A 23449-nucleotide genomic window follows, 5' to 3' on the forward strand; every position below is an offset into this window, starting at 1 on the left:
GTGTGTCGGGGGACAGGTGAGCCTCCAGTTAAGCAAGATCAGTCTCCGGGCTAACAAGGTTGTAAAAGCTAGAACACGTTTCACCGCAACAGAGAGGTTGGTGTTGGGAAGGGTACCGAAAATGGCTGACAGTGGGTTTGGAGGAATAGTCTGGCCGTAGGCTCTGCTTATCAAGTCGAAAGCACTCCTCCAAAAGGCTGCTAGCTTAGGGCAAGACCAAAACATATAGCTATGGTTGGCAGGAGATTGATTACATCTGTTGCAGGTGTCCCTAACAACGGGGTAAATTCTAGATAATCTTGCATTTGTGTAGTGGACTTTGTGAAGGACTTTGCATTGGATTAGGCCATGACGGGCACATATGGAGGAAGAATGGATCAAGGCAGAGTCCCATTGCTGGTCTGTTAGTTTTGTATTCAGCTCACCCTCCCACGCAGCTTTTAATGAGGTATGAGGTTTCAATATAACCGACCCTAACAAGTTATACAAAACAGAGATGCATTTCTTCCGGTTGGGGTCTAGAGCTAAGATGGTATCGGTCAGGGTTTCAGGGGGGCAATTTGGGAAATGGGGGAATGCCTTCTTCACAAAATCCCGTCCCCCCCCCAAATGCACCAAAGTCACGCACACAGCCAGTGGCAGAACTGCAGCGCCCGCTGATGATAAGTTTTGTAACATTGCTACAAAAAAAGGAAGGTTATACTCTTAAGATTTAAAAAAAAATGGTTAGGCTTTACTGAAGTACTACATGGAATTTTGGGTGCCAGAGATGATGCAGCTGACATTCAGCAGCATGTTGCCCAGGATAGACCATTTCAATTATGAGGAGTGACTGGAGAAATTAGATCATTTTTTCTGGGGCAAGGTTAAGTGTGAACATATTTGAGGTATATAAAATTATGATGGGCATAGATAAGATAAACTGAGCAAAACCTTTTCCCCTTTTCAAAGGTAGATAAAAAAAAAGAAATTGATTAATTGTAGAAGTGATTCAGACAGACTGAGGGCACTCCTGGACCTGGGAAATAGACTACCCCCCCCCCCCCCCCTCTGCCACTGAATCCTCGACCCTCTGACTCACAGATTACATGATCGGGAGACGACACCTCACAGTCCTCTACCAAACTCTGCACTTTCATTACTGTATGGCCAAATTCAGCTCCAACCATCTACAAGTTTGCAGATGACACCACTGTGGTAATGTAAAGTACAGGAAGGAGATAGAAAACTTGGTAACATTGTGTCAGGACAATAGTCTCCCTCAAGGTCAATAATACGAAGGAGCTAGTTATTGACTTCAGGAAGCATGATGAAGTACATTCCCCAATCAGCATTAATGGTGCTGAAGTGGAAATGGTTGAAAGCTTAATATTCCTTGGTGTTAATATTACCAATGATCAGTCATGGACCAACCATTTTGATTGCACATTCAAGGAGGCACATACATCGATCCTCCATTCCTTATCAGATTGAGGAAATTTGGCATGTTTCCTATGACTTTTGCCAACTTCTACAGGTGTAACATAGAAAGCATTATGTCATCACTGCTTGATTTGGGAACAGCTCTGCCCAAGACTGCAAGAAATCGCAGAGAGTTGTAAATGTAGCCCAGCCTAGCACCCAGACCAGACTTGTCATCATTGATTCAATCTACACCATGCTGCTTTGCTTCGCCTAGAGAGTGGTGAGTACCTGGATTGCACTGCCTAAGAGAGGGTTGGAAGTCAGGACGCTGACACCATCTGCACCTCATAATGAGCAGTGGGATCACTTTAGCACAGGAGGGTTTGAGCCAAGTGCTAGTAGATGGGATTAATGTATATGGTTGCCCACCGCCCAGCATGGATGTGATAGGCCGAATGACCTGTTTCCGTGCTCTCTGTCTCCATGACTCTACCAATAAGCTAAGAAAATGTGCAGAGCTCTACCTGTTGCAGAGCCCACTGTACAGATTTCTGCAACATATAGATCTTCTGGAAACACTTTCCAAGGGAGGTGGATGGGTAAACTGATTTGTTCTTGAAATTAAGTGTGAATGGATGTATATCAGGTACTTGCAAAGAATAACAGTGATAAAGATTGAGACGGAGGTGGAGGTGGCCAATATTGAGGAAGTGCATTTTTTAAAAGTTCCTGCTCTTGCTTTGAGTGGTAAGCCACAAAGTCAGTAATTTGATTAATTGGCAAACACAGCTCCAAGTCAGACCATTTTAATTAATATAAATGCATAAGTGAGAGGGCATGTATGGAATCATTTTGACTTCTAATTTTGTGCAGTTTCAAGGCAGGTAACAGAAATCGCTTCTGTAAAATCAGTTTGTAGGCAATAATTGTTCCTTTAATGCTGTCACCCATTTAAGGATTGCTGAGTGTGGCTGATTACTTCTCGTGTTGCTGCAGGAGACGGCTTTTAGAAAGAAAATGATTGTCAAGTTGCCTCCCGGCTCCGGAACCTGTTTAATGAATGAAAGTGCCTTTGTTGATTGAAATCATTTCTGACCACTGTCAGCACCTTCAAGAATGAATTGGGGAGCTTCTAACATAGTTCCCTGTATATGGAAAAATATATTGCCCATTTTGTTTTCCCCATGCAAGCTATTGAGTACAGTAACATCTCCATTAGCACTCTTGATACATTATTAGTGCTATCCAGGGTCATTCTAACATAGCATAAATAGAGATGCGATCTTGATATCATTTTTGACTCACTTATTCCATTTCTGGCTCCAGTAAAAAAAGAGATATAAAACAACAGTATTCCCTAATTCCCCGAATGGTGGTTTGATTTCTCAGTGCAACACCAACAACCCTCCACAAATGCTGCCTGACCCGGTGAGTTACTCCCGGCACTTAGTATTCTGTGCAAGATTCCAGCATCTGCAGTTCCTTGTGTCCGTTGGAATGGTAAAGCATAACCCGGTGAGAACGCTGGACTATGACCCATTCACGCCCAACCATAAACTCAACAGGGAAACGGCAAAGAACTAACCCGGTGAAACATGAACTGGAACCCACCTGAACCTTAGTGAGCCCCTTGCACCCAGCACGAAATGCCAGGAGATCCAGAGGAACTTGCAAATCCTGCCCCTTACACCCCCCTGTGTCCCAATCGCTTTGGAAAATCATCTCTACTCACTCGGTAGAAGGCATCTCTAGCCCCGCAGGAGCCAGCAAATTCAATCCCTTGCGCTCCTTCAATCTCCCGGTAGCTGGGGAAAGTCACCTGTACTCATCCCGCAGAAGGAGCCTACAACCTCGGAGAAACAGCTGCCACGGTCCCTTAAACACTTCCGCACACCTGAAACAGCGGCTTCGACCGACAATTGCCTCATGCCGTAGCAACACTTTCAAAAGCATCTCCATGCCACTAGTAAGCCCTCAGCATTCATTGAAGTCAAGGCATGGAGTGGAGAAATAAGGCTCCAAAATGAAAGAGCACCGCAATGAATTAGCGTTATGTGGGGTAGCATTAAGTGAAGCATGCCTGTATACTGACATCTGTATATCTGAATGGACAATGGAGCTAAATATTGATGATAATTTTACTGTCTTAATAGATTTTGAACATTACAGGGATAAAATTTCGATCAATGATGTATTTTGCGATGCGCACAAGCTGGTTAACATTCTGAGGCACATGTGGAATGCATTAACTAATTAACATAGTGGTGATTTTTACTATATACATTAGTATTCCAAGAATTGTTGAAAAGGAAATAGATTTTAATTATTCACATAATTGATCTGAACTAAAATCTTGTTCTTAACGTGCAATAGTAATAATATGATTCTTGATTTTGTGAAACATCTTTGCAGTTTCCTTTTTAATAATTTTTGTTTTGTTTTGTAGCGTTCATTGGATAAAAGAAGTTGTGGTCGTGGTGTCCCAACAGAACTTTGAATTGATGAATTCTGTAATAGACCGATACAGTCACTCGCGGGCAACAGTTGTTGTAGGTGGGCTTACTCGCCATCAGTCCATTTTTAATGGGCTAAAAGCATTGGTGGAAAATCGGTCCCATCAGTCGCGGCTGGAGAAACCTGAAGTGGTCATCATCCATGATGCAGTGAGACCTTTTGTGGAAGAAGACATTCTCTACAGAGTAGCCAGTGCAGCAAACGAGCATGGGGTAAGTAAGTGCATTGTAATGCCATTGAGAAACAGAGACAGGCTGTTATTGTTACCACAATTCAAGTAGACCTAGGTTGATCATTGTGTGCAAGAAGGAACTGTAGCTGCCGGTTTACACTGATTATAGACACAAAAATCTGGAGTAACTCAGCGTGTCAGGCAGGCTCTCTGGAGAAAAAGAATAGGTGACATTTCAAGTCAACATTGAAGAAGGGTCCCGACCCGAAACATCACCTATTCCTTTTCTCCAGAGATGTTGCCTGACCTGCTGAGTTATTCCAGCTTTTTGTGTTTAACCTCTGGGTTGATATTTAACTGGCTGGCCTTGATTCTGTAATCCTTCAGAATGTTGTCCATTAAAAGATCTATCCATCTTAGTTTTGACATTTTCAATTGTGGTAGCTTCTGCAGCTTTCCTGAGGCATGGTTTCCTCTACCTACTGGGTGAAAGAGTGCTCATTTCTAACGACTTACAGTTCTTCCCTCTTCCCTGAATTGGGATATGCAGGCCAGTAATTTCACTGATAAACTAAGATTTTTCCACTTTTGCATTTGAAAATGTATTTGGTTGAATGGCATCTGTTGCTTCAAGGAACCCAGTTACCTTTTTTGAATTGAGTGACAAATTGCATCCAGTGTAGAGAGATAAACTTTGAGTTGTGGCAAAAGTATCCATTTGTGACCTGGATTGGAATTTCATGTCTTCTGCGTAGCAATGCGCATAGTTTGAAAAAAACATACTGGTACTGACTGGTTGACTGTGCAGGCAGTTTCTGTGTTGTAAGTTCTGTGTGAAAGTGAGCAGAGAAACGTTGAAAGTTAAGGGCCTGTCCCACTGTACGAGGTAATTCAAGAGTTCTCCCGAGTTCTCTCCTGATTCGAGCTCGTGTAATGAACGTAGTGGGTACGTAGGGGCTCGTACGAGTAAAAAAATAACAATATTTTTTCATCGCAAGTATTTTTTTACTCGTGGACATTTTTCACAGTGTTGAAAAAACGTCACGAGTTTACCGGATTTCCAGAGTACCTACCGTTACTCGTACGAGCCGCTACGTGACATCCACGAGCTCCTACGTACCCGCTACGTACATTACACAAGCTCGAATTAGGGGAGAACTCGGGAGAACTCTTGAATTACCTCGTACAGTGGGACAGGCCCTTTATGGTACAGAAGGAAGGCTCTGGGCTCATTGAGAGTTCAGGGGAGGGCAACCGTCTGGGTTCACAGCAGTTACAAAAATAGAACATAGGAAAGTACAGGATAGGAACAGGCATTCCAGCTCACAATGTCGATGCTGAACATGATGCCAAGTTAATCTCTTCCGCCTGCACGTGATCCATGTACTTCCACACCCTGCATATCCATGTGCCTATATAAAAGCCTCTTATCATATCTGTTTACAGTACCGCCCCTGGCTGCGCATTCCAGGCACCCACCCCTCTGTGTCTGTGCAAAAAATAATACTTTTAAATATTGCTTTGCCATCTCCTTCAAACATTCACCCTCTGACCTTAAAGCTATGTCCTTTGGCCTTTGGCATTTCGACCTTAAAAAAATGTTTTGACTGTCTACCCTGCCCATACTTTTCATAATTTTATATACTTCCGTCAGGTTTCCCCACAACCTCTGACGCTCCAGAGAAAGTAATCCAAGTTTGTCCAACTTTGCCTGATAGCTCATACCCTCCAATACAGGCACAAGTCTGGCAAATATCTTTTGCATCCTCCCCAAAGCCTTCACAACCCTCCTATAATGGGGCGACCAGATTTTATGAAGCTGCAACATGAGTTCCGGAATCTTAATTTCAACGCCTTGCCCGATGAATGCATGCATAGAACATAAAGCAGTAGGGCGCAGAAACAGGCCCTCCGGCCCACAATGCTCATGCTGAACATGATGCCAACTTAAACTAATCCTATGCCTGTATCTAATCCAAATCCCTTCATTCCCACATATCCATGTGCCAATCTAAAGGCTTCTTAATTACCACAATCATACCTGCCTATGCTACCACCACTCCTGGTACCACATTCCAGCCATGCACCACTAACAGTGTAAAATAAAATTGTCCCACACACCTCCTTTAAACTTTACCACTCTCATCTTGCCATCTCAACTTTTCCACCTTGCAAAAAAGGTTTTGACTGTCAACCCTATCTATGCCTCTCATAATTGTATATACTTCCGTCAGGTCTTCCCTCGATCTCTCAGTACATCGATGCTGTAAAGAGTTTTGCCATTTAACTGCACACGACCACCCACAGCGCAATACCTTGCTCACACTTGCTCGGTTTAAACACCATCTACTATTCTCATTTACTCATACATTTTTGATATCGGCTGTCATCTCCTTACGGAACACCCAGATAACTAAGTCCTTATGTTGAATCAAGCATACTGAATCAAGCATATTGAATCATTCTATAGGTACATTCAAATGAACTCATACATGTTTGATACCAGCTGTCATGTCCTTGCAGAATACCCAGATCTCCTAGTGCTGTGTCTCACCACAGCAGTATGATGTATGCTGAAAGACTGCTCTTTCACACTGTCTTTGGTTGCTGGAGCTCAGGATTAGTACCAGCAAAAATGAAGATTTAAAATCCTTAAACTCTAATATTAACATTATGGCATTTCTGCGTCCGGTCAAGTATTCATCCTTACTCTTTCACTTTTGATGTTCTGTCATATTACCTCATCTCTTTTGATGCTAGGCATGCTTGCAATTTGTGTCCTATCTGCAAAATTATATTGAAGATTTTTGCTTGAAAATCTGTACATTGCATTCCCTTAATATATGCTGGTTTTTTTTTTTAACAAAAAGTGCTATTAATTTTGTATCAACTACTCTTTACACCTCATTGCTTACAGTCATTGATCAGTTTTATTCACAACTAACGTAAGAATGACAGGTCGTTTCATTTCCTGCCGTACTTCCTGTTCTCAAAAGGAGGAAAGGTTAACACTTTCCATCCATAGGCTATTGGTTATTGCAGTTCCAGAAGTGTGCCTTTTCCCCCCTGATCCTTGGTCTACGCCTGTGGCCTGACTTATTGAGTGAAGCAATTTTCCATTTGGGAGCTTGTGACTTTCTTGGTCACTCAGCGGTTCACTCTCCATCCCTGGTCTGCCCCTTGCTGATTTTGAAACGCTTCACCCCAAAACTCTGCAATATCAATACCTTCCATCCTGATGCAACTTCATGCTGTTTCCTCCAAAATTGCCACTTTCTGAGCAACTTCAGGAATTCTGTGCTGATGTAATTTCTTTAAATATTTTCATTAAAACTGCCCAGGCTAATCCAAAATCTTTCAGACAGAGTAAAACCTGGAATATTGCCGATTTTCCTAACTGTCTTAACATCATCTTTTCAGCTTTCTTCTCCTCCTCTCCTCCTTCACCCACCACCCCCCAATCGGCCTGATTAACGGTCTCGATCCAAAACCACCTATCGATATTATCCAGAGATGCTGCCTGACCCGCTGAGTTACTCCAGCACTTTGTACCATTTCTTCAATTGCTTCATTCTCATGCAGTCAAGATTATTTCTATTATTTTTCCTGGTCCAGGTAACACATTCACCCGTTCGCCCAAGGTTATCTTTATCAGTCTTAAGGGCCTGTCCCACTAATGCGACTTTTCAGCGACTGTCTTCGACCTTCAAGCTCGAGGGCATTCGCCTGAAAAACCTCGAGCTGGATCAACCGTCAGCAATGAAACCGCGAGCCGGATCGACCGTCTGCACACACACACGCACACGCACACAAATCGCAAAGGCGGGGGCCAGGGAAAATGGGGGAGCGCTGTCTGAAATTCACACCTGCAATGAACAGGAAGGTAAAAGACGGCTGGCACAGTTACGGTAAGTCCTTTAGAGAGAGGGGGGGGAGAGAAGGGGGGAATAGAGGGGGTGAAAGAGTGGAAACCCTTTTAAGAAGCCAGCCAACTTTTTAAGTAAGTAAGTTTATTGGCCAAGTATTCACATACAAGGAATTTGCCTTGGTGCTCCACCCACAAGTAACAACATGACATACAGTGACAGTTACGAATGACTCATAAGGTTTAGTAAATTATAGCGGGTATTTAACATTACGGGTCAGTTTACTTACCTTTTTTCTTCTCAACAAGCTTTATCTTCGACTAGCTTCGATTGCCTTCGGCTACCTACGATAGTATTACGACCTACCTCGACCAAACCTACGAGTAAAAAAATATAGATTTTTTTCCATGGCAACCTTTTTTTTACTTGCGGGCATTTTACAGCATGTTGAAAAAAACGCCGCAACCTAGCTGAGGCCTCAAGTATGCGGGGACTACTCTCGAGCATGAAGGAGAGTTACAAAGTCCTTCTAGGACCTCGTGTCAACCATGCTGCGAGTATGAGTCGATGGCAAACTTTTAAACTCACAAATTAGGTCGCCGCAGTGGGACAGGCCCTTCAGACAGACCTTACTGCTTTATCCATGAACATGAAGAATGCAAGTAGATTACTTAGCCCGTAGAGTTGTTACCACTGAACCTGATACTGCCCTCGTCTATTGCCCCGTAATTTCCGTGAGCAATCCTTGTTGCTTCTATGTATTTTTAATTGTGGTAAAAATGCATAATGTAGTTGAAACCCAGTGTGAGGAAAGAACAATTTATGTTATTAGGTGGAAGCTTGTTTTTGGATGATGGTAAGTCATTGTTATGATTAATTTATTACAAAACTGTTTCTTTTTGCACAGAAAAGACGTGATAGATTACTTTGTGTGGTAGCCTTCTGTCTTGGAGTAATTATCATTGGAGGTTGTGCTATAATAGATCCTTTTCAAATCTTTCGTTAGGTTGGGTTGGGCTGGCAAGTTGTACAACCTATGGCATTTACCTGAAAGGGTTATTATGAGGAGTTTTGAATAGTTTTGTTTCTTGCATACAGAATTACCTTTTATTCTGTACTGAATTTGGGAATGAATTGTGACTGCTGACAGATGAAATGAGAAAGGAAACCACTCATCCATTGACAAAAACATAAGGTTGGGGGGCAGGGAGACGGTGGTTGTGGAGGTGGCCAAGGGAAGATTATTCTGTTCATTTTTATTCCAGTTATTTGTTAGAACCATATTTAGAGATTGAAATAAGCTGACTTGAGACACTGTGAACGTTCACAAAGATAATTATTGTTCAATGTAAGGTCAATGCAAAGAAAAGAAGAGTGTTTACTTGCAAGAAATGGTATGAATCACATTTTTTGCAACATAGTGCTTCACAAATTCTGCATTATTCTTGTATAACATGATTTTCCTGCCAAATTCCATGTATGTTAAATGTCCTTTAACCTTCTGCTGATAGTAAGGAGGAGTATAACATTTTAGAAAAATATCCTCTAGGTCAAAAAAGACACAAAGTGCTGGAACAACTCAGCAGCTATCCATGTTCTCCAGATATGCTGCCTGACCCATTTAGTTACTCTGGCACTTTGGGTCTTTTTATAAGCCAGCATCTGCAATTTGTTGTGTCTCCTCCAATTGTATTCCTGTAAATGTCACTGCTTATTTACTCTATGTCTGGTCACTTACCTTGTTATATTTAGTAATTATTTTATTGATGAATTTTGTGTAAATCAATAGAACAGTTATACATTTTTTAAGATGCGAGTGCAATATTTCAATATAATTATGGCTGTGAAATACATTATCTCAATTTCACCAAATACAGGTACACAACCTTTTATCCGAAAGCCTTGGGACCAGACACTTTTCGTAATTCAGAATTTGTCGGCCTTCGGAATGGAAATTTTTTAGCGTAGATTTTAATGGCTGGCTCAGTGGTAGAGTGCTCGGCTCATATCCGCAAGGTCGCGAGTTTGCGCCTTGATCCCGGCAGTTACTCGGTCGCGAGTTTGAGTCTTCAATGTCGTTTTTTCTTGCAGAATAAATGTCTGTATGAAATGCAGTGTGTTGAATGAATTCCTGAATTTGTAAATGTGCCCGCAGCATTGAATCACCTCTCGCACTCATGTCACCCTAGCGGGGCTACATGCCCTTAGGCGGCCTAGCTCGGGGATTCTTGAATCCCCGAGCTAGGTCGCGAGTTTGCGCCTCGATCCTGGCAGTTACTCGGTCGCGAGTTTGAGTCTCCAATGTAGTTTTTTCTTGCAGAATAAATGTTTGTATGAAATACAGTGTAGGAGAGGTGTACTGACTGTGTGGGCAGAACTTTGGAAGTGAATGCCCACCAGTCTAAAAAGCCGCTGTGTCTCCCTGTCCCTGGGATAGCAGGGGGCGATCAAACAGCACAATACCCCCCTCCCCCTCCAACTCCAGAGGAATCCTCTCCCCGATGGGCCGCTACGGCGACGTGGTAGTTTGCCCACAGCCCGAGCTTTGCCACCCCAAGAACAAGACGTACCTTGCACACCATCAGCTTCTGCCGCTACGTGTTCCTCTGGAGTTGGAGCGGGGCTGGGCTGGAGTTGCTGCTGGCTGTGGGTCTCTGGGATCTCCGTGCTTGCAGTGGGCCTGGGGGTCGGTATCCCGTTGGTCCTGACGTCTCCGGTCACCCCCCTGGACTGGAGCTGAGACTGGGAACTGTACCGCCCTTGCCCCCTCCCTCTGCAACTGCAAACAACCCCACTCTCCTGCAAGGGCGGTACAGTTCCCGGAGGATAGCAGGTGGCCGGAGATGTCAGGACCAACAGGAACCCGCTCCCCGATGGGCCCCTACGACGCCCCGAGCTGCGCCCCGTCATCCGCAACCCAGGTTCCTCTGTAGTTGGAGCGGGGCTGGGCTGGGCTGCTGCAGCCTGTGGGTCTCTGGGATCTCCGTGCTTGCGGTGGGCCTGGTGGTCGACGTCCAATTGGTCCTGACGTCTCTGGTGACTGCATTGTATGCTGGCATCGCCGACGTGAAGACAGTGCAAAGCCCCCGCGCCGGTGCAATGAGCGGGGAGCTGGAGAGGGGAGGGAAGGGGTCACACACATGGCCGGGAAGCAGAGGGGTGTAGGTGGGGTGAAACTGAAGGGAGCGACAATCTGCTGCCGCCTGCCCGCTGAGTTAAAAAGTTCCCACGCAAGACTCACGATACACTGTGTATCGTGTCTACCGTGGGAACTTTTTAAGTCAGCGGACAGGCAGCGGCATATTGTCAATTATTAACCCTCTCGCGCAATATACCCTCACCTTTTCTTTTATGAATGGGGATTTAGTTCCCCTTTCTTCGAGGACCGACCGGAGGTTCCGCTGTCACCTCTGCGGGCTGCCCTCGGTGAACGTTTTCATAGAAACATAGAAATTAGGTGCAGGAGTAGGCCGTTCGGCCCTTCGAGCCTGCACCGCCATTCAATATGATCATGGCTGATCATCCAACTCAGTATCCCGTACCTGCCTTCTCTCCATACCCCCTGATTCTCTTAGCCACAAGGGCCACATCTAACTCCCTCTTAAATATAGCCAATGAACTGGCCTCAACTACCCTCTGTGGCAGAGAGTTCCAGAGATTCACCACTCTCTGTGTGAAAAAAAGTTCTTCTCATCTCGGTTTTAAAGGATTCCCCCCTTATCCTTAAGCTGTGACCCCTTGTCCTGGACTTCCCCAACATCGGGAACAATCTTCCTGCATCTAGCCTGTCCAACCCCTTAAAAATTTTGTAAGTTTCTATAACATCCCCTCTCAATCTCCTAAATTGTAGAGAGTATAAACCAAGTCTATCCAGTCTTTCTTCATAAGACAGTCCTGCCATCCCAGGAATCAGTGTGGTCAAGAGAGTCAAGAGTCAATTTATTTGTCATTTGGACCCCTAGAGGTCCAAACGAAATGCCGTTTCTGCAGCCATACATTACACACAAATAGACCCAGACACAACATAATTACAATTTTATATAAACATCCATCACATAGCTGTGATGGAAGGCCAAAAAAAACTTATCTCTCCACTGCACTCTCCCCCCCCCCCGATGTCAGAGTCAAAGTCAAAGCCCCCGGCTGGCGATGGCGATTGTCCCGCGGCCATTGCTGCCACGCCGGGTGGTGCGACCTTCCGGGTCTTGGTGTTGGAGACCCCCAGGTGTGCGCTCGTAAAGTCCCCAGCCGTTCCCAATCGCGCACAATGGTGTTAGGCCCCGATCCAGGAGTTCTTCAAACCCCGCAACTCGGGCGGGAGAATTCGCCCTCACATTTATCCACGAAATACTGTCTCTGCCTCCAGAGGAGCCGCGGGCTCCCGGCGCCGCTATCCGCAGACCCGCAGCAGCAGCCCCCGCATAGCAGCAGCAGCCTCCGACTCGCAGCAGCCTCCGAACTCCGCCCCCCGACTCCGCAGCAGTCTCCGACTCAGCAGCTGGAGATAGCAGCAACTTCGCTCCCTCGACCAGATCCCCGCGACGGCGACGGTGAGTAGCACCTGAGTACCCCCAGGCTTCCTCCTGTTGGAGGCCGCTCCTCGTTACGGCCTCAACGACAATGGAAACCCGACGTGAAAAGGACCGGGTTCCACTGCAGGGAGAGATTTAAAAAGTTTCCCCCCCCTCCCAGCCAGTTCCATCCCCCCCCACATACTGAACCCAACAAAAAATGACTTGTGCTTTAAAACACAGTATAGAAAATAATAAAAAACGCGGACCTTGTGCGAAGCCCTGCTGGCCAGAGCCGCCCGATACCGTCTCTGCACTCCCTCTATGGCAATAATGTCCTTCCTCAGATTTGGAGACCAAAACTGTACGCAATACTCCAGGTGTGGTTTCACCAAGACCCTGTACAACTGCAGTAGAACCTCCCTGCTCCTATACTCAAATCCTTTTGCAATGAAAGCTAACATACCATTTGCTTTCTTTACTGCCTGCTGCACCTGCATGCCTACCTTCAATGACTGGTGTACCATGACACCCAGGTCTCGCTGCATCTCCCCCTTTCCCAATCGGCCACCATTTAGATAATAGTCTGCTTTCCCGTTTTTGCCACCAAAATGGATAACCTCACATTTATCCACATTATACTGCATCTGCCAAACATTTGCCCACTCACCCAGCCTATCCAAGTCACCTTGCAGTCTCCTAGCATCCTCCTCACAGCTAACACTGTCCCCCAGCTTAGTGTCATCCGCAAACTTGGAGATATTGCCTTCAATTCCCTCATCCAGATCATTAATATATATTGTAAATAGCTGGGGTACCAGCACTGAGCCTTGCGGTACCCCACTAGTCACTGCCTGCCATTGTGCAAAGGACCCGTTTACTCCTACTCTTTGCTTCCTGTTTGCCAGGCAGATCTCTATCCACATCAATACTGAACCCCCAATGCCTTGTGCTTTAAGTTGTTACTAATGCTGGAGGATTAATTGGTCCAAGAATAAAATAAGATTCGTCAACACGATTTCCTGATCCATGCTGACTTTGTCCATGATTTCACCAAAATGTGGTTTCAAGGTTGTTTCATGACATGGCTCGAAAAAATCTATAAGATGAACTGATTCGTCAGACAGATTTATAAATGAGGACTTTATCCAATGAGGATTCACCACTTTAACTTGTCTTAACAGAAGTTATTTTTATTTAGGCATATTGAAAACAAACTATGTGGGGAATCTACAGACAATTGTTACTCATGGGTACATTGAGAACATATTGGGTGTGAAGATACCAGGAACACCAGAGAATGATCAAACTATGTGGGGAATCTACAGACAATTGTTACTCATGGGTGCATTGAGAACATATTGGGTGTGAAGATTCCAGGAACACCAGATAATATAGAGTGAATAAATCATGGCAGCTGTCACACCTTATTAAGGACTGTTGTTGCCTGTTTGCAGACCACTTGAACATTCATGGAATGGGACAGTTTGGAATTTTTGAATAAGCCTGTGCGATTTGGGTATCTTGAGTTTGGTCTATTGCATCTTGTGACTTTTTGCGAAAACAGCCAGGGGATTTAACTTGGAAACAAGACAACCTGGCTGCTGCATCTGTGACTTGTTGGTTGTAAGACCCGACGGTCTTTTCCCACAGAGCTCTGAAAGAAAATAGTTGAGACTGATTGACCTTCATAACTGCGACATGGACAACATAGAACAGTTACAGCACAGGAAAGGGCCCTTGGGCCACAATGTTTGTGCCGAAAACGATACCAAACTAAACTGATCTCATCTGCCTGTATATGATCCATATTCCACTATTCCTTTTACTTCCATGTGCCTAAACCTCATGTTGGAGAATTCTGTGAGTTCCAGCAGTTATTTGGTCAATCCACATTGAAGGTGCATAGTAAAGATTGTACTCATGTATTGCCTTTCTGCTGACTGGTTAGCACGCAACAAAAGTTTTTCACTGTACCTTGGTACACGTGACAATAAACTGAACTGTATAGAATTGAATAGATACGTTGCTACCTGCTGTTAGCATCTGAAAAACTCCCCATTGGTGGAGAGTACTTCACCACATTCATGACTTCAACTTGTGCTTTTTGATGGTGGAAAGTCTTTTGAAGCATTAGTGAGTAAGTCACTGTGCATTGAGCATCCTTGTAACTGAGGGTAGCATTTGTTGGAAGGCCATGTAAAAGTGGAACAAGAAGCTACCAATGTTAGAAATATTAACCAAAAGCAGAAACTGCTGGAAGAAGTCAGCACAAACTTCTATGGTGGAGCAGCGGTAGAGTTGTTGCCTGGCAGTGCCAGGGACCAGAGTTCCATCCCGACTACGGGTGCTGTCAGTACAGAGTTCATATGTTTTCACCGAGACAGCGTGGGTTCTTCTCCGGGAGCTCAGTTTTCCTCCCACACTCTGAAGATGTACAGGTTTGTAAGTTAATTGACTTTGGTAAAATAAAAATTGTAAATTGTCCCTAGTGCGTAGGATAGTGCTAGTGTATGGGAATCACTGGTCGGCACAGACACGGTGTGCCAAAAGGCCTGTTTCTGCGTTTTATCTCTAAACTGAACCAAACTAAAAAGGACCATCCGTAGAGAGGTGAAGAGAATGAATGTTTTGTGTGAATTACATTTCATTCACATGATAATGGAGAAGTCGCGAACACTGTGCAGATGTTCCTGTGACCATCGTTCAGCTGGTGTGTGATCTGTGACTCACTACAATACAATACAATACAATACAATACAATACAATTTATTTGTTGTCATTTGAACCCAGAGGTTCAAACAAAATTTGGTTTCTGCAGTCATACAAACAAGAAAAAGAACCAAGACACAACCCAATTTACACAAACATCCATCACAGTGAATCTCCTCCTCACTGTGATGGAAGGCAAAGACTCCAGCCGATTCCAGACGTCTGCTCAGTTAAGAGAGTAAAGACGACAGATCTGAATGATCGGACAGACGTTATTCAATTATTTCTTGAGATTCCTCACCACACCTTAAGGTGCACTCAAAATGAAAGTACTACACACTCTTGGCTAAAAGAATGGAATGTCTGCTTTTATGTGGCTTTGACATTCCGTGCATGACACAAATTTTAATATAAATTCTGCCGGCGATGTCTGAACCTGAGGTACTCGTTTCTACCTGTAAAAGTAGAGGACGCCTGCGAGTAGAAATATTATTTTTCATAGGAAGCTTAATTCACAATAAAATGTCTGTGAAATGTTGCCACTTTGTGAAGTGAACTTGTACAAACCAATCTGTGTGATAGGAACATGTGGAAGCAATTTTGGAGTATTTGCGTCCTCCAAAACTAATCATCCTAAATGAAAGCAGTTATGCACCTCAAAGCCAAAATTGATTTGAGGATAAGCCTAAACTGACAGAGATAAATAGATACGTGCATTGTTTCTTATTAAGTTAAGCCTTTTTCATGAATATAAATTACACAAACGTTTTAAATTAGGATGTCATAATTGACATTTGAACCTTTGCATTAATATCCTTTTCAGACCGATTAGAAAAAAAAATCGAAAAGTATTGTATAACTTCATATTTGCCACGAGCAATGATTAGTTCTGAATTACACCGACATAACCAAAGGATGCGGAAAATTGGAAGCTCTGGTGTGTGGAATTTTGGCTTCCATTGAAGGCCATGCAGATATCAAAGTGAATTATCTTTCGATAGCCATCTTTTCTGATCATATGCTTAAAAGGGAAAAGGTGATCAGATCATCAATGCTATTATCTTAGCCATTACGTGATACCAGCTTCTGTTTACATGTCTGAACCTCAGCTTGTCCACAAATCTAGATATTTAAACTGCCTTTCTGTGCTCTCTTTCTTGATCATAGAGCAGCTCCCATTACACAGATGATGTTTTACTTTCTTTCAAACATACATTCATTATTCCTATTGGAGAAAAGCTTATTCTTGATCCTACCTTTTTTGCTATTATTTTGCCCTTTAATCTTCCATTTCTCCTTGAATCTGTCATTGATATTTGATGAATATTGGAGTCAGTTTCAGTTTCCTCATTATTCACAGCACGTAGCACTGTTGCATTTATTAGACTTCTTTTGTGACTATGGCTGTGTTGCGCCATCTTCTATTAACACAACAGATAGTATTGTGACACAGTAGGTAAAGCTGTTGCCTCACAACTCTAGCCCCGACATTAAAGACATAAGTCTAGCAAAAGGTCTTTGCTTTGTTTTCATGACCACCTTGTATGTAACCCCAAGTCTTCATGACTGCTATGATATTTTCTACACCCTGAGCTTCAGTGCAGATTCCCAGCCAGTTGTTATCCAGCATGTATTGGGCATTTCTTTTTAACTGTATTATCTACTGCCATTCCATTGAGGAGAGAGACTCTAAAGCTGTTATTTTTGTTTTGTCTCTAGGCTGCAGGTGCAATCAGACCACTTATTTCCACTGTTGTTGCAACGAACCCAGAGGGATATCTTGACCATTCACTGGAACGTTCCAAATACAGGGCAAGTGAAATGCCCCAAGCCTTCACGTTTGATGTCATTTACAGAGCATATGAGCAGGTAGAAATCTTACAGCACATCTTGCCATCTGAAGTAGATAAAAATGCTGGAGAAACTCAGCGGGTGAGGCAGCATCTATGGAGCGAAGGAGTAGGTGACAGGTGGCCGAGACACTTCTTCAGACTAATGTGGGGGTGATAAGAAGAAAGGAAGTGGCGGCAACGGCTGTGGGAGAGCTGGGAATGGGAGGGGAAAGAGAGAGAAAGCAAGGACCACCTGAAATTGGAGGTCAATGTTCATACCGCTGGGGTGTAAATCACCCAAGCAAAATATGAGGTGCCGCTCCTCCAATTTACGGTGGGACTCACTCTGGCCATGGAGGAGGCCTAGGACAGAAAGGTCGGATTCGGAATGGGAGGAGTTGAGGTGCTGAGCCACCGGGAGATCAGGTTTGTTATTGCGAACCGAGCAGAGGTGTTGGGCGAAACGATCACCAAGCCTCCGCTTGGTCTCACCGATGTAGAGCAGCTGACACCTAGAGTAGTGGATGCAATAGATGAGGTTGGAGGAGGTGCAGGTGAACCTCTGCCGCACCTGGAAAGACTGCTTAGGTCCTTGGATGGAGTTAAGGGGGGAGGTAAAGCGACAAGTGTAGCATTTCCTGCGGTTGCAAGGGAAAGTACCAGGGGAGAGGGTGGTTTGGGTGAGAAGGGACGAATTGACCAGGGAATTACACAGGGAGCGGTCTCTGCGGAAAACTGAAAGAGGAGGAGATGGGAAGATGTGGCCAGTGTTGGGATCCCGTTGGAGGTGGTGAAAATGTCGGAGGATCATCTGTTGTATGTGCCGGCTGGTAGGGTGGAAGGTGAGGACAAGGGGGACTCTGCCCTTGTTACAAGTGGGGGGGATGGGGAGTGAGAGCAGAGTTACGAGGTATAGAAGAGACCCTGGTGAGAGCCTCATTTACAGTCGAAGAGGGGAACCCCCGTTCGCTAAAGAATGAGGACATCTTCGATGTTCGAGTTTGGAACACCACATCCTGGTTGCAGATGCGGCGTAGACGGAGGAATTGGGTGAAGAGTCCTTACAGGAAGCAGGTTGGGTATAAGTGTAGTCCAGATAGCCATGGGAGTCGGTGAGTTTATAATAGATGTCGGTCAGTCGTCTGTTACCTGCGATGGAGATAGGGAGATGTTGGAAATGGTCCAGATGAATTTGAGTGCCGGATGGAAGTTAGTGGTGAAAGGGATGAAGCCAGTGAGATCTGCATGGGTGCAGGAGGTAGCACCAATACAGTCGTCAATGTAGCGAAGGCAGAGTTCGGGGATAGGGCCACGGTACGCCTCAAACAAGGATTGTTCGATGTACCCTACAAAGAGGCAGGCATAGCTGGGTGCCCATAGCTACGTCTTGGATTTGGAAATGGGAGGAGTCAAATGAAAAGTTGTTGAGGATAAGGACCAGCTCCGCTAGGCAGAGGAGAGTATCGGTAGACAGGGATCGGTTGGTTCTGCGGTCGAGGAAGAAACAGAGAGCTTTAAGACCCTCCTGGTGGGGGATGGAAGTGTAGAATGACTGGACATCCATGGTGAAGATGAGGAAATGGGGGCCTAGAAAACAGAAGTCATGGAGTAGATGAAGAGCGTGTGAGATGTCTTGGACATAGGTAGGGAGGGATTTGACCAGGGGGGATAGGATGGAGTAGAGGTATGTGGAAATAAGTTTGGTGGGACACAAACAAGCAGAAACAATGCATTTCGTTGTCTCTGTACTGTACACTGACAATGACAATTAAAATTGAATCTGAATCTGAATCTGAATCAATGCCAGGGCAGTCAGGTTTGTGGATTTTGGGGAGAAGGTAAAATCAGGCCGTGCGGGACTAGGGTACAATGAGGTTGGAGGCTTCGGAGGGCAGGGAGCCGGAAGTGATGAAGCCAGTGATAGTGTTATTATTGGCTCTATTAAAGAGATCACAAAATGGAGGATCCCTGTATTTGCAGGGCCTGCTTGGCCTCTTTCTGTGAAAGTTGCAAGCTGGGAGTCACGGCTCCAAGATGTCTGGACCCTTGATGGAAATTGAGGATAAGGTGAGGTCCAGATGTCCTTCCTTTGTTAATATGCATGAGGGTTTGCAGAATGAGATAAGAAGGTCTGCAAATGCATGATCAGGATTGGTTATAGAGGGGGGTGTAAAAAGGTATTGTTAATAACATTGCAGAGTGTTTGTGCTGTTATTTGATGATTGGTTAAAGTGTGAAGCCTTGTTCATATTGCTTATACAACCTGGGAAATTTTTTCTTTACTTTATTTAACGCTTCTATCTAGAAGCTTCTGTGGAAACAATGTAATGGGGTACTTTGTGATTGGGTTAGGGAACTGGCAATAACTGTATAATATGATCAATATGTGTGATAGGCTAGTAGGGGCTGCCCCCCCCCCCATATATTTTGCGCCATGGGTCCAATGCCCTATAAAAGAGTGAACCCCACGAGGATTGGAGTCGGTCTTCTGGAGGTGCACTTGGGATCGTGTGACCTGCTGGAGGTGTCTGCTCGCATGAGACTGAAGGGCTTGGACAAGTAGAGACCAGGATCTGAACCGCGGTAGTTAGGTCTTGTATAGGGAGTTTGTTTGTATTTGGGAAGAATAAAGAATAGTTGATCCAGTGCTTGACTCGGTGTTTTACTGAACTAGACTAGGGGGGGGTAAGAGTAGGAGCATAATTACAATAGTGTTTGAGATAATGGCATGGTGCTTGTCTGTGGGGTCATGGTCCAAGGATAAGTAGGATAAATAGACTTGTCGAGATCAGCACGCCAGATGACCACGGAACCTCCCTTGTCGGCAGGTTTGATCACCCAGTCTGGGTTGCTGCAGAGTGAGTGGAGGACTGTGCATAGAAACATAGAAATTAGGTGCAGGAGTAGGCCATTCGCCCCTTCAAGCCTGCACCGCCATTCAATATGATCATGGCTGATCATCCAATTCAGTATCCCGTACCTGCCTTCTCTCCATACCCCCTGATCCCCTTAGCCACAAGGACCACATCTAACTCCCTCTTAAATATAGCCAATGAACTGGCCTCAACTACCTTCTGTGGCAGAGAGTTCCAGAGACTCATCACTCTCTGCGTGAAAAATGTTTTTCTTGGTGGAGTTCAGGTGGGCCAGGATTCGTTGATTGAAGGCGTGGATCTGCCGTTGGATGATGTAGTGTTGGGCTCCGTTGCAGGTCTGGGTGAGTGAGGCCCGAAGTTTCGGGAGATCAAAGCGAAACTTTGGCAAGTCCCGAGAAAGCAAACGTGGCTGTGATAACAGGTCTGGGTTAAGATGTGTTCGTACAGTTGGAGGGAAGGGGGAATCACAGAGAGGGGCAGTGAGAGAGGAGGTTATTAAACTGTCCGGACAGAGGGGGAGAACTTCTTCAAAGTAGGCATACCTTGAGGAGATTTCGCAGTGGAGTAGCCAAAATGTTTAAGAAGGAACTGCAGATGCTGGAAAAATCGAATGTAGATAAAAATGCTGGAAAAATTGCCATCTGATGTTTCTTTTATTTGGACAGTACTTGTAAAATGAATGTTTTTTAATTCCACTTTTGGGATCTGACTTTGGCCAGAAAGGCCATTGTTTATTGATCCTTCTTAATTGTCTGTGACCTGCCATCTTGAAGTGTTGTGGTTCTTACTGAGAAAGTACTTTGACAATGCTATGTGTAGAACGTCCCAGGAATTAAACACAGTCAAGATAATGTGCAACTTGGGGGAAACCTACCTGAGGTGATGTTCCCAAAAACCTTTCATCTTTATTCCTTGTGGTAGAGGTCACAATTTTGAAGAGGAGTGTAGCTGCAGTGCATATTGCAGATTTGTTACTCTGCAGTCACTCTGCTTCGGTGGTGGAAAAAATACATGTTCAGTGTGGTGAATGCGGAACTCTTCAAATGGACTGCTTTGTCCTGTGTGGTATTTATGGAGTTATTTAAGCTGCACTCATTTAATCAGGTGGAGATTGTCGTGGTTTTCAATACTCAAATTAATTCTGGCCACGGGGAGAATTCTTCAAGAAGTTTAAACTTTTATTTGCAAACAAAAGTTGGATCCCCCCACACGTCATCACTCCACGTGGAGCTGAGTCTCAAACAAAGGATCATCTCTTTTTATACCATTTTCAACTCTGCATGCCCCACCTCTGTTACATTTCCATATCCAATCATTTTCCAACATTCCCTTATCAGCCAATCACTTGCTCCCACTTATCTCCTCCTTCCCAGTACATTTCCATATTTGCAACAGATGTACGTAGTCACATGACTTCCCCTTTGTCGCCCCTCGCCTGCCATGTGCTCTTAACTTCTTTGTTCAGTCGTTTCCTTCCAACAAAGTGAAATCCAAGAAAAGTGGACAATTCCCAGAACCCACTTCTCAAAATATAAAAGATACAGTGGTCACTCAATTTATATAAACACGATATGGTTCCCATTAAACTCTATACGTCTTGGGGAAGAATGGTACCTCTTAAACTACAGATCTAAACACAGGGGTCTAATGTTTATAATCCAAATTAAAGCACAATATTTCCCAGATGGTCTCATTATAATTAACATATTTAAACTAACATTACCTTGTATTATAAACCTTAAAAGTATGAATTTGCTCTATCTTTGCAAACGCACACCTATCTCCGAGCACACAGGGTTGTATAAATGTCACACTTGACAAATGCTTCTTGGCTAGCTCACACACCCTCCCCCTTTCTTGTTATCTCTAGGGGATGGCATTCCAACCTCATCTTTAGGCCTCTTTTTATGGCTTTGCTTTCACAGTGACAGCATTACTCAAAAGAATGTTTACCTGCAGACCACTGACTTATCTCAGATCAAAACAAAGTTACTTTCTTGGATACATATATATATATATATAAATAAAAGATACAACCTGCTCAAATGTATCACCTCTTATCTCAACATATGTGTAATTAAACGTATCAAACTTAATACAGAATTCATTATTATTCCAGACTTGTTTTGGACGTATAACCAGTCATAAATCTTGAGCCATGTAATTACAACACTTCACAAGAATGTGACATCAAAAAAGAGCAAATGACCTGTGACCAAATGGCCTGAGAGGCCCACTACCTAATCAGACGTTTTAAGAATTAACTTATTTTCAATACAAGATTATATAAGATACATTTAATATAATATATACTGTAAGATTAATCTACCATGCTCCTGATTTGTGCATTGTAAACGGTGAAAAGGCTTTGAGGTGTCAGGAGGTAAGTCACTCACCATGAAATACCGAGATTCTGACATGCTTTTGCAGCCTCGGTGTACTACGTGGCAGGTCTTGTTGAATTTCTGGTCCATCATGTAGGAGAAGAAAATTCTATGACTTTTGTGATGTGCTAATCAGCCCATACCTGGATATTGTCCAGACTGCTGCATTCAGATGACGACTGCTTCAGTTGCTGAGAATAGAACATTCTGTAGTCATCAGATAGGATCGCTAATTCAGAACTTGTGATGGAAGGAAGGTCATTGAAGAAGCAGCTGAAGCTGGTGGTCATAAGACACTGACCTGAGGAACTGTAAAAAGATTCCAAGGACTAAGATAATTGACGACAGCAATAGTGACAACCGTTTTCGTGCTAAACATGGTGATGTATTTCCCCTTGATGCCCACGAACAAGCTCTAGCAAGACTGTGTGATGTCATGTTCTGTCCAATGATATCTCAATGTTAAGGGCAATCACACTCACCTCATCTATAGAATTATCATCTTTAGTCATATTTAGCTAAAGGCTGTGATGGGGTCTGGACTTAAATAATTCTGACAATCCCAATCTGAGCTTCAATGAGCAGGTGATAAATGAATGTGCTGCTAAATAGCACTGTTGAGCTAAATATCACAATACCTTCCATCTGACTTGTTAATGATTGAGAGTAGACTGATTGAGCAGGACCTAGGCAATTGGATTAATCATGTTTTTTGTGAACAGGATGTGCCTGGGCAATTTTCTGTATTGCCAGGTAGTTGCCTATGTTGTAACTATTGTGGCCATGGGCAAGTCTGCTTCTGAACCACTGGTTTTCAGTACTGCAGTTAGGGTGTAATCTGATCAGGAAAGAGCTGTATCCAGTAATCATGGCACTTGCTTGATATCATGAGAAGTGAATCAAATTTGCTAAAGACTTAATAATGGATGTGATTAAAGATGAACAGAAATATTGGAAAGAGTGAAAGAACCTGAATTATTGTTTAGAGTCAATGATTCTTCATTGGAACGCTTTATGGACACATAGAATTTTCTTGTTTTCATTTTGGTTTTGTAGCACTTAAAGCATTTCATTATTGATTAATTGCGATTGTATGCGCAATTAAATTTTTTGTTTGTCTGAGTTCCTGGCATTGACACTTTATTTGACACTGAAGTGCTATTGAATGATAAGTTGTT

At 43.9% G+C, this 23449-nt stretch overlaps 1 protein-coding gene across 3 annotated transcripts in view; it reads left to right on the plus strand.

The window, feature by feature from the left end:
* Nucleotides 1-23449, plus strand: part of crppa (CDP-L-ribitol pyrophosphorylase A) — a 230206-nt gene that overhangs the window by 16684 nt on the left and 190073 nt on the right. For all 3 annotated transcript variants that reach the window (XM_055661840.1, XM_055661847.1, XM_055661831.1), the window contains exons 2-3: nt 3851-4130; nt 16899-17048. In XM_055661840.1, the coding sequence (XP_055517815.1) occupies nt 3851-4130; nt 16899-17048 (430 nt within the window). The remainder of the gene's footprint in view (nt 1-3850; nt 4131-16898; nt 17049-23449) is intronic.

This window comes from Leucoraja erinacea, chromosome 2, assembly GCF_028641065.1.
Source record: "Leucoraja erinacea ecotype New England chromosome 2, Leri_hhj_1, whole genome shotgun sequence".
NCBI lineage: Eukaryota > Metazoa > Chordata > Chondrichthyes > Rajiformes > Rajidae > Leucoraja > Leucoraja erinaceus.